This window comes from Pelophylax lessonae, assembly GCF_965119305.1.
Source record: "Pelophylax lessonae genome assembly, chromosome: 5".
Lineage (NCBI taxonomy): Eukaryota > Metazoa > Chordata > Amphibia > Anura > Ranidae > Pelophylax > Pelophylax lessonae.
Genome location: NC_138772.1, coordinates 170,223,052 through 170,235,272, shown reverse-complemented (window position 1 = coordinate 170,235,272; position 12,221 = coordinate 170,223,052). Strand labels below are relative to the sequence as shown.

The following is a 12,221-nucleotide window of genomic DNA, read 5'->3' as shown; positions in this document are numbered from 1 at the left end:
AAGGCCGCAATTCCCGTGGCCCTCTATCAGGTGTCTCTCAGCAGCTGGACTGTAGAAATAATTAGGCTGCACCTGATGTGGACTGCTAGGGGGTATATAAGCCCGCCCTTATCTGAGGTTCAGGGATTTAGTATTCTTTCTGCAAGCCGTATCCCCGTCTGAGCCGGAGCCTAATCCTGATTCTTGTTCCTGATCCTTGTACCCTTGCGTTATTCTTTTTTAATATACATGTTGCTTGGTCCATAGCTGCACTGGCTTTAGATATACATGTTCAGGGTTTGCTCCCCCAATTTTTTGCTTGTTTATTATGTATTCGGTCTGACCAGACTTCTGAGGTTGAGCATCCCATCCCCCACATACACCTGTACTCTATTGGTGTCCTCTATCAAGTAGATATAGGAGGAGTCCCCTGCAGTGCATTAGCACACCTTCCCAGCAAGGATTGTTGTCTCCAAGGGTAAGAGAGGCTGGATTCACCCCTTTTTTATGGATAGTGTAGGACCCACTGATAATGGGGTACTTTGACGCAGTGGTGGGCTTGAGCACGATATGGCCATATGGTGGGACTAAACCCCCATTTTTATTTATGGATTGTCTCCATATTTGATAGTCATTTCTTTTGCATGGTTGCGCTATTCTTTTTTAATAGGGGGTATATAAGCCCGCCCTTACCTGAGGTTCAGGGATTTAGTATTCTTTCTACAAGCCGTATCCCCGTCTGAGCCGGAGCCTAATCCTGATTCTTGTTCCTGATCCTTGTACCCTGACCCTGAGACCAGCTCCCTGTACCCTGCTTCCAGTATCTAGCTTCCTGCTCCCCTGGTCTTCTGTCCTGTGTTGCTCATATGTGCTCCCTCCATTTTGTATATAGCAAGTTAAGTTATTATTTGGGGTATTTGCACTGCCACGTTTATTTTTTAACTTACTTTGTTTATGGTTTTCTGGTGTTGGTCTTTGAAGTGTGTCATTTGTCTTAATAAACTTATTTTAACTAATTTACCTCATTGCTCTACTTTGTGATGGTGACCTGCAATGCACATCTGGACGTGAAGCAGGTAAGTTCACACTACGTTAGGGTACTGGGGTGAGTATGCATTCAGGACGACAGCATTTTAACCGCTTGCGGCAGAGCAGTCTCCCTGCGCTGAATCACATACCTAGTACCTAATTCGAGTGCTCCGGCGGGGGGTGCGCACGCGCCCACCGGCCCTACTATGCTGTGATTCGTCACAGCACATGCCGATCACCGGGTCCTGGCCCTGAGCTTAACCAAACACAGCTCTGTAAATGTAAACACAAAGCTGTGTTCAGTGACAGGGGATCTCCTTGTTTGTTCATTCCCTGGTAAGCAGGGAATAAAAAGAACTAGATCACAAGTAAAAGCAGCACACAGTACACACAAACACTTGTTGGGTACACTTTTAACCCCATGATCGCCCTCGATGTTAACCCCTTCCTGACCAGTGTCATTAGTAAAGTAAAGTGATCACTGTAATATTGGCAATGGTGATGTCAGTGGCAATTAGTCAGTTCTCCCCAGCGTCAGTTAGTGTCAGATTGCCCGCCCCACTATCACAGTAACATTATAATTTGCTGAGCGCTGCTATTACTAGTATAAAATAAATTAAAAAAAAAAAAAAAATTACAGTATGAATCCCTTAGTTTGTAGACGCCATAAATTTCACACAAACCAATGAATATGAACCTATCGGAATTTTGTTTTTCACCAAAGAGTAGAATACATTTTGGCAAAAATGTATTAAGAGATTAGATTTTTTTTTTTTTTTAATGGAATATGTTTTATAACAGAAAGTAAAAAAATGGGATTTTTGACTTACCATAAAATCCATTTCTCTGATGTTCTTGAACGGACACAGCTCCTGTCATTCTTGACCATTGGGTTATACTGTCCCCTACGGGAGTAAGACACTAGGCAGAAGAAACTTCTGGCTACACCCATGGGCAGTCCCAGGGGGTATATTACCTCTCCCTGCTATAGTCACTCAGTTTTGTTATAAGCAGTGTCAAGAGAATCATAACTCAACAGAGGGTGGGTTCTGTGTCTGTCAATGAACATCAGAGAAATGGATTTTACCTTAAGTCAAAAATCCCATTTTCTCTTTCGTTCATAGAAGGACACAGCTCCTGTCATTCTTGACCATTGGGAGGTCCCAAAGCAGTGTTAAACATGAGGGGCGGCGGTAAACAGCAAAAAAAAATCCCAAGGCTAAAATTAGCGTACCAGGCAACAGGGGCTCAACAAAACAACTGGAGCCAACCTGAAAAAACAATAGGTCCTCTTAAACAGCAGCCTGTAAAATCTTGTGGTTAAAGGAAGCATCCGCAGATGCCAACACATCCACTTTAAAAAACGTTGTAAAAGTGTGCACCGATGACCAGGTGGCCGCCTTACAAACCTGTGTCACTGATGCTTGATAACGGAAGACCCAGGAGGCACTAAGCACCCTAGTAGAGTGCGCCTTGACAGGAAAAGGAGGAACCAGACCCCTGATGGAATAGGCCTGAACCACCATCTGTCTGGTCCATCTGGAAATGGTCGCAGAGGAAGCGAACAACCCTTTGCGAGGTCCATCTGTGAGCACAGAGAGTCTGACTTTCTGAAAGACTCTGTAGCTGCCAGGTACACCCTAATTGTCCGGACCACATCCAAGACATGCAAGGCAATTTTTTTGGATGTTTAGGCCACAAGGAAGGCAACATAATGTCTTTATTAAAATTAAAGTCAGAGACCACCTTAGGAAGGAATGAGGGATGGGGGAAAAGCGCCACCTTATCCTTGTGAATCACTAGATAAGGTGGACGACAGGATAACACCGCCAGTTCCGACACCCTGCACGTATAGGTGATAGCCACCAAAAAGGCCACCTTCTGGGACAGCGTAAGCAGGGGAATCGCCTGAATATTTCCAAAGTGAGGTTTCTGTAGAGCTGAAAGCATCAAATTAGGATCCCAAGGCGGCAACGGAGCCTGCACTGGAGGAACCAAATTTCGGACACCCTGAAGAAAAAGTACGCACCAGGGAGTGTGTGGCCAAAGGTCATTGGAAAAAGAACACCAAGGTGGATACCTGGCCCTTGATGGTACTCAAGGCCAGTTTCTGCTCAACCCTCCGTTGAAGGAAGGTTACGATCTGAGCCATTGAGAAGGAGTGAGGATGAACCCCAAGCGACTTATACCACACAATGTATGTGGTAAATCTTCCTTGAAGTAGATTTCCTAGCTTTAAACAAGGTAGGAATCACTGACTCAGACAAACCTCTATCCTTCAACAGCCAAGCCGTCAAAGCCAGCGACTGTAAAGAAGGACGGAAGATCAGTCCTTGGGACAGCAGATCCTCCCTGAGAGGAAGCTTATAAGGAACGTCGGCGAACAGCCGCACCAGAACGGCGTACCAAGCTCGGAAAGGCCAGTCTGGGGCCACTAAGATGACCGTAATGCCTCGATCCTGCGTAGGAGTCTGGGCAGAAGCTTGAGAGGAGGGCAGGCATAGATTATATGATACTGACCCCACGGGGCCACCAGCGCGCCTGTGACGTCTGGCAGAGGATCCTTTGACCGAGCCACAAACCTCTGCACCCTTCTGTTGAGCCAAGATGCCAACAGATCCACCTCGGGGGTGCCCCACTGGAGACACAGCTGCTGAAACACCTCCGGATGAAGGGATCCTTCCCATGGTCCAACACCTGCCGACTGAGGTAATCCACCTGCCAATTTTCCAACCCGGCAATATGTACGGAGGAGAGGGCTGGAACGAACCGTTCTGCCCACCTTAGAATGCCGGCTAAATCCTGAGCCGCCAGGGCACTTTTCGTGCCCCCTTGTTGATTGAAGCCACGGCCGTAGCATTGCCCGATTGAATGCGCACTGGGCATCCCTGAAGACCGTCCAATCATCCAGACACAGTCTGATCGCTCGGAGTTCCAAGACATTAATCGGTAGTCTGGACTTTTCCAGCATCCAGATCACCTGAGCAGAATGCTTGCTGAGGAAGCCTCCCCAGCCAGACAGGCTGGCATCCGTGGTGACCACTGTCCAATACAAGGGGAGGAAGGATTTTCCCAGCGAAGCACCGGAGAGTGAAGCCACCATATCAGGGATTCCTTTGTTCCCCAACTCAGCCAGGTCTGATTGTCCAGAGACTGCAGGGACCACTTGGTCAGAATCTCCCTTTGCAGGGACATCGTATGGAACTGTGCAAACGGAACCCCCTCAAAGGTAGATACCATCAGGTCCAGCAACCGCATGCAAGTCCAGAGGGATGACCATTTGTTGGACAGCAGGAGGTGAATTGCAGTCTGTTGTTTCTGGAGTTTGTCCAGAGGAAGGAGCACTCTGGATATGACCAAGTCCAAAGTCAGGCCCAAATAATCTAGCTTTGTGGACAGAACCAGGGCAGACTTCCGAAAATTCAGAATCCAGCCAAACTCCCGCAGAGTTCGTATTGTGATCGCCAGGTTCTCCACCAGAGCAGAGGGAGACTCCGCTCACAGACGGAGATCATCCAATTAGCCCAGTACCGCGATCCCCCATTGGCGTAGCAAGGCTAGCACCAGAGCCAACACTTTTGTGAAGACCCGAGGAGGGTAACACCATAAACTGATAATGCTCCTCCCCCATGGCAAAGTGGAGGAAGCGCTGGTGACTGGCACACATGTGAAGATAGGCATCCTTGATATCTATAGAGGCGAGGAATTTCCCCCCCCCGACGCAGGGTTCCAGGACTGAACGCACGTTGCCTTCCTTCCTGGGGACTGTGAACAGGTTTGAGATAAAAACCTTAAAACGTTCCAAAGTCGGAACCGGGACAAATAAACCCTTGAAGGAACAGGTCTTGTACCGCCCAAACAGACCCTGTAACCAGGCACAGGTTGGAAGAAAAAAACCTTGCCAGGGGATTAGAGCGAAACTCGATCTTGTAGCCGGACCGAAGGACTTTGTGGAGCCACTTGTCTTGTACCACGGAAGTCCACGGGTCTGGAAAGCAGCGAAGCCACCCCCCCCCACCTCCGATACGGGTGAGGGCGTACCTTTATGCAGAAGGAGCCTCGTCTGCGGGTCTGGAGAAGACCGCTCTCAGCTTGCCAGACCAGTTTCGTTTGGATCTGCCAGAGGAGGCCCTGAAAGGCTTCGAGCCCTTGTCAGTCGACCCTGAGGGATGAAAAAAACTTCTTATGAGTCGAGAAGGAAGGTCCACGTCTGTCGAGGTTCCTTGCCCTTAGTAGCCTGCGGAAGAAAGGTACTCTCCCCCCCCCCGTGAGACCATTAATGATGTCATCCAGGGTAGCTCCAACCAGGCGATCTCCTTGAAAGGGAAGATCAGTCAAGGCCTTTTTAGAAGTCTGGTCCGCAGACCAGTATTTGAGCCAAAAGACAGGCCAAAGTACCACCGCCAAAACAGAGAGGCGAGCCATCAGAGGAGCCGCATCCAAAGAGGCATCACAGATAAACTGCAGTCCTTGGACCAGCTGGTCCGCCAGCTCAGCAAAGGCAGGGGGGAGCTGTTCTCCCTCCAGGTCACGGCGTAGGAGCTTAGCCCACTCGGTCACAGTTTGCGACACTAGGGCAATCATAAATACCGGCCTCATTGCCGAACCAGCTAAGGTGAACATAGTGCGGGCCGCAGCCTCTGCCTTCTGGTCAGCCGGGTCCTTAAAGGCTCTTCAAACTGAATCATGGTTGCCCTGTGTAAACTGGAAACCGGAGGGTCCACCATCGGTGGGACAGTCCTCTTCTTAGGAAGGGACTCCTCAAAGGGGTAACGCCTATTAAAGCGCTTAGGAACCCCACAGGGACGCTTTGGTCATCCCCACTCTTTAGCGACAATTCTGTCAAAATAAGCAGGAAAAGGAAATACCTTTGTCGCTCTGGGTGGCTTGTGAGTGCCAAACAGTACCTGCGCCTTCGTAGCAGCTTCAGCTGCGTCCTCCATCTTCAGGGTCTCATGCACAGATACAATCGGTGCATCCACCAGCGCCTTTTCATGTGCGTTCGCAGACATGGATGAATCATCCTCACTATCAGAGGATTAGAGACGCGTGGTCGCCGGCTACAACAAAATGGTGGCCCTGCGCAGCACCATGAGGTATACAGGGATCCAGAATTGGGAGGCCAGGCCTCAAGGACAGATCCAGGCAGGATGGGGGGGGGGGGGGGGGTCCTGGCAGGAGCACCTACCAGGTACAAACCCCACCCCACCGCACAGTCGATCGTCCGCTCGCCGGCAGTGCACCCCCCCGCGCCCATCGCCAGTTAGCGCCCTGCCCCCATCCCGAGCCAGTTACCAGACCACCCAAACAGCCCCAGTGTATGTGGAGGGGAGGGGGTGGGGCAGGCGTAGGGACTCGGCAAAAACAGAGGGGTCGGTGCCTGCGGAAAGTAGGGGAACCCGGGGGTCCGACTGTGCCAAGGTGGGGCCCACATCCACCCCAAAACCCTGCAGGGGCAGAGGGAGGACAGCTACTCACCATACCAGGAACCAGGTGGGCACCGCTCCAGACAGATCCTCCTCCCCATCGAAATGGGGGGACTGTTGGCAAGGAGGAACACTGCGACTCAGGCTGAGGCCAGCTCTTATGAGACCTAGCGAAACGTTTAACTCACTGGGGCCATGTCGCGGCCGACCTAGCACAGAGCTGAGGCCTGCGCGCCCTCGCTGGCCAAACTGGGGTGACCACTGGACCCAGATTATCCAGCCCGTCGCCCAGTCTAGCAGTTGATGGTACAGCTCACAGGGAAATTCCAGGAGGAAAACATTTTCTATCTAAAAAATGTTGCCAGGATCAAAGGAACTAGGTCCTTACTCCTGACTAGGCAGAAAAAAACTATAGCAGGGAGTGACTATAACCGGGAGAGGGAGTTTACACCCTGAAACTGCCTATGGGTGTAGCCAGAAGTTTTTTCTGTCAAGTGTCCTACTCCTGTAGGGGCAGTATAACCCAATGGTCAAGAATGACAGGAGCTATGTCTGTCAATGAACGAAAGAAAAATATTGTTTTTTTTTTTGTTTCAAAATTGTCAGTTTTTTATTTATATAATAAAAAATAAAAAACCCAGAGGTGATTAAATACCACCAAAAGAAAGCTTCATTTGTGTGAAAAAAATTATATAAATTTAGTTTGGGTACAGTGTCGTATGACCATGTAACAGGTAGAGTAGTGCAGTGCCACATAGCAAAAAAATGGCCTGGTTATGAAAAGGGTAAATCCTTCCGGAACTGAAGTGGTTAATGTGGGGGAAAGGGGGGGGGGCAGTATGTATGGTAAATCAGTAACATGATTGTGACTGTAGAACCCTCTGCTGACAGCCCTAAATGCAACCTATAACATGATCTGTCACATGAGCGTGTTGGTGATTGCCTGTGCAGAGGAAGGAAGGAATGGGAGTGCTGGGGGAGGTGACATGCTCCATCTGATGCCACAGACTTCTCTCCATCCTCCAAGCATTTGGTGCCATCTGCAGCTGTACAGGTGCTACCCCGGGAGATCAGGGAAGGGAACTCACCAGCAGATAGTGGTGCAGTGCCACGGTCTGGTGAGCACAATTCAGGGAGTGGGGAATTTGTGGGGAAAAGTGGTTTTGTCACGGAAGGGGGGATTGTATTGGGAGGAGTTTTTGCTTTGGAGGCACTTTACTTACTTTTGGCCACCACACTGTTGTTATTAAACCATACCTCTGTAAGCCACTCCAGCTGTTCGTCCCACCCAACATGTTGTGTAGAGTGCTTAGTGTGCTGTCATTATCCCCCGGCCCCACCCTGAATAAAGTTGCCCAAGGTCCATAGGGTGTACCCGGATCTTGGAAATCTGGTCACTTTAGCTTAAAGTGGTTCCAAAGTCAAACTGTATTAAGATAAAAATAAAAAAATTCTTTCAATGTCAGCTCCCCCCAACCTCCTAAATACTTACCTGAACCTGATCTTGATTTAGCGCTGTGCCCAAGGGCAGCAGCGCAGCTCTCTCACTCTTTACTCACAGGACATGGAGGAAGGCGTGGGAGCTTTTGGCTCCTGCTGCTGTCAATCAAATCTTGCAAGCAAAGAGCAGAGGATGGGGCCAAACCGCACTGTGTGTGTAAATAGACACACAGGATGGCACAGGATTGAGCCTGCATGTCTGCCCCATAGCAAGCGCTTGATATGGGGGCAGACACAGAAGAAGAGGAGGCTGGATTGCTGGTGGGGGGCCCAGAATAGGAGATTTGGGGCTGTTTTGTGCATACATTACACAGAGCAGGTAAGTATAACATGTTTGATATTTTAAGAAAAAAAAAAGTACCTCTACAGCTGCTTTAAGTAACTTTAGAGTGCAACCAGTTTACCTGGTTTAACTACTTCCGGTCCGCGCTATAGCCGAAAGACGGCTGCAGCGCGGACTCTAATTTTCGGGAGGCCATCTTTAAACGGCCTCCCAGAGACAGGCTCCCCGCGCGCTCCCGCGAGCGCGCATCGGGGAAAATCTGTGTCGGCCGTGTCCCTTGGACACAGCCAATCACAGATCGTGGTAAATGGCCAATCACAGCGGCCATTTACCACGTGATCGGCCAATGCAATGAGAGATGATCTCATATGTAAACATATGAGATCATCTCTCATCGCCAGCGCTCCTTCCTCACACGGAGACTGCAGTGTGAGGAAGGAGGAGAGCCGATCAGCCACCGGGGACACAGAAGAATGTAATCAGGGCACTGATCACCAGTGCCCTGATTACACAAGGTAAAAAAACATACATTGCCCCTACTCCAGTCGAAAAGCCTGCTATCCCTAAAATGTTTTCTAATCTAAAAGGTTTTTTCCCTTGTAAGAAATGCCGTGTATGCAAAGAGTTAAAAACCCAAAGAACGAAAACTTTTTACTCGACTGTAACCAAGAAGGAATATGATATCCAAAACTTCGTCACTTGCCACAGTAAAGGAGCTGTATATCTCCTAACATGTGGATGTGGTTTGCAATACGTTGGGAGAACCATCAGGACTCCAAGTATTAGAATCGGGGAGCACCTCACCAACATATCAACTGGTTTCCCTGGACATAGTCTCTCAGCTCATCACGACAAATGCCATCAACAAAGCTATTCACAATTGAAAGCTGTCGTGATTGAGGGTTACTCCCCCCATTGGAGGGGAAGTGACATGAAGAGAACCATCTCTAGGCGTGAAACGTTTTGGATACATGAACTAAAATGTTACCAGCCCTGGGGTATGAATGTGGAATGGGACATTAATGCCCACATCAATAATGATTAGTCCCCTTATACATATTGGGCATGATAACATTCTTATCCACTGTCTTTCTTCTGGTTACCTTTTTTTCCTTCCCCGTTCCTTTCTCCTTTAAGATATTTATACCATAACTAGTGGCGTTTTTGTATATGTCTATAAATTGATGTCTGTGATTTTTGTCACTAGAATTCCAATGTTAGTGATATACACAAGGGTTGGAGGGTGGAGATTTTCATTGCGACCCATTCCAACCAATTGCCCAAACTTTATGGCCTTTTATATATATTTTTTATTATTTTTAAATTTTTTAATTTTTTAAAATAATTTCAAACATTTGAACCATTGTTTCACATGGTGCCTATATATACTTTTGTGACCATGTCATTAACCACTCCTTTGAGGTAAATTCCCCAAGGATTATTTAATAATTTTAAAATTATACTCTTTTAATTCTTTTACAGTTTGTGCTTTTATCTAAATATATACAGTTTTTGCTTTTTAATAAAATAAAATATTTCTTTAAGAGCCTAATTAAGAAGGCAAGATATGGCTACATCGCTTGCCTCCGCTTTGGAAAAGACACTTTGAGCATCGCAAGATTGCAAAAGTTTGCTCTTTCCATATCCCGGTGTCACTGACAAGATATCTTGTTTACATTTGCTGCTATTGGCCAGGGAGAACACCGGAAGGACGTCATAATATTTCCGGGTTCTCGGGTTGATCCATTCTGATTGGTTGACCCCGTGACCGGAAGTACGTCATTACACTTCCGGGTCCCCGCCGCGGCCGCACCGGAAGTCTCCACCAGCCAAACTATTTACGAGAGATGTAGACAGCACGGCTACAGCTCCAGTCCCAGAAGCCGACTCATCAGTGGAAACGCGTCGGGGGGAGCTAGCCGTGTTGTCACCAGTCTCGGACCGTACTGCAGACGTCCGGGACTATCCTGTACACGCTGTTTTTTCATCTGGAAATTGTAAGTGTCATTTCACCTGCTTTTGCTAATAAACTGAAGGTAATGCACTATAGTCCCCTCTTCTTTTTTGGGCACGATCTTTTGGCACTATCCCCCTGCTTGGAAGCCTATAGATCCTCTCAATCTGGAAGCAGCTAGCTGATCTATTCTCCTGAGAATCGTATCATCTATTTGAGAAGTTTGGACCTCCGGACAAACACAGTATATACTCACATCTCTCCACATTGTGGTAAGAGTCCACTCCTATCACTGGGTGTTCACAGTGCATCTGAGATTACTTTTATTCACTTTGGATCACAGTCTGGGATGAGGCCCCACCCACCTCCCATCACTCCCTAACTCACTCCCTAACCTTCACCTTTTTTGGACTGAAAGACTTTATATATTTTCATATATTTTCTTAATTTTCATTGTCTTTTGGATACACAGGTTGTGCACTCACTGCTGACCAAGCAGACATTTCACATGAACATTTGTGTTCTTCTTATTTTGTTTAGCGCACTTTTGTAATTTATGTTTCATATATTACTACCCCTTCACTAAAAAAACATACACAAAGTGCCCACCATCAGTGCCCACAGTGCCCGCCATCAGTGCCCACAATCAGTGCCCATAGTGCTGCCAGTCAGTGCCTGCTCATCTAGGCACTGATGAGCACTGACTGGCAGCACTATGGGCACTGAGTGTGGGCACTGATGGTGCTGCCCATCAGTGCTCATCAGTGCCACCCGTCAGTGTCCATCAGTGCCATCCGCCAGTGCCCATCAGTGCCGCCTATCAGTGCCCATCATTGCTGCCCGTCAGTGCCGCCTCTCAGTGCCCAGCAGTGCCACCTCTGTGCCCAGCAGTGCCGCCTATCAGTGCCCAGCAGTGCCGCCTATCAGTGCTCATCAGTGCGGCATATTAGTACCTCCTCATCACTGCCCATAAGTGCCACCTCATCAGTGCCCATAAGTGCCACCTCATCAGTGCCCATCAGTGCAGCCTATCAGTGCCGCCTCATCAGCGCACATCAGTGAAGGAGAAAAATGTATTTATTTTCAAAATTTACTCGCAGAAAATAAGAAAAACTTTTTTTTTTTCAAATTTGTAAAAAATAAAAAACCCAGAGGTGATTAAATACCACCAAAAGAAAGCTCTATTTGTGTGAAATAAAAGATAAAAATTTCATATGGGTACAGTGTAGCATGACCGCGCAATTGTCATTCAAAGCGTGAGAGCGCTGAATGCTAAAAATTGGTCTGGATGGGAAGGGGGTTTAAGTGCACAGTAGGCAAGTGGTTAAGAAATACCCACACCAGGGGCGTAACTACAGGGGTTGCAGGGGTTGCAATCGCTACCGGGCCCCATGCTCCAGGGGGCCCGGTAGCAAAACAGTGGGTGAACCTCTAGGATCTCAAAGGTCACACTTGCGACCGTGGCATTTCACCACTGTGGGGAGGCCCCAAGATTGCAGGAAGGGGGCCCACTGCAGAACTTGTGAAAGGATCCTGCTGCGGGACCATAATAAAAGGCCATGCAATGAGAGTAAAGAGCCCCAGGATTAGTGGGAAGAGCCCCGGGCTTGAAGGGAAGGGCCCCGGCCAGGGGTCTGGGGGGCCCTTCATGGTTTCTTGCATCGGGGCCCTGAAGGTTCTAGTTACGCCTCTGACCCACACTTTGGTTAAATATCTGCTACATGAAATGCATGTTACCTAAAAAAATACAGGAAATATTTTACTCACCTGTCTAGTGCTTGCCGAGCCAGCTGCTTTAGCTTTGTTTGTAGGTTTTGATCTGTAGTTTCATTAGACTAAAAGAAACAAACACATTGAAGCAGTATTTCCTGGATTGCCCAACCTTTAAAAGGTCAAATGACAAAAGGAAAGAAGTATCATTACAACCAGGCCATGACGTGACTTTTTCTTTATCTGGTTCTATGGGATAAGCTCAGGAAAGGATATTGTATTGTCAGCAAGCACATATTTAGAATCACTGCAGTGTCCACCCTAAAGTAAACCTGTGCTA

At 48.1% G+C, this 12,221-nt stretch overlaps 1 protein-coding gene across 1 annotated transcript in view; it reads right to left on the bottom strand.

The window, feature by feature from the left end:
• CAPN7 (calpain 7) overlaps positions 1-12,221 on the bottom strand; it is a 136,735-nt gene that overhangs the window by 86,649 nt on the left and 37,865 nt on the right. The window contains exon 4 of the mRNA XM_082257541.1: positions 11,939-12,006. Within this exon, the coding sequence (XP_082113667.1) occupies positions 11,939-12,006 (68 nt within the window). The remainder of the gene's footprint in view (positions 1-11,938; positions 12,007-12,221) is intronic.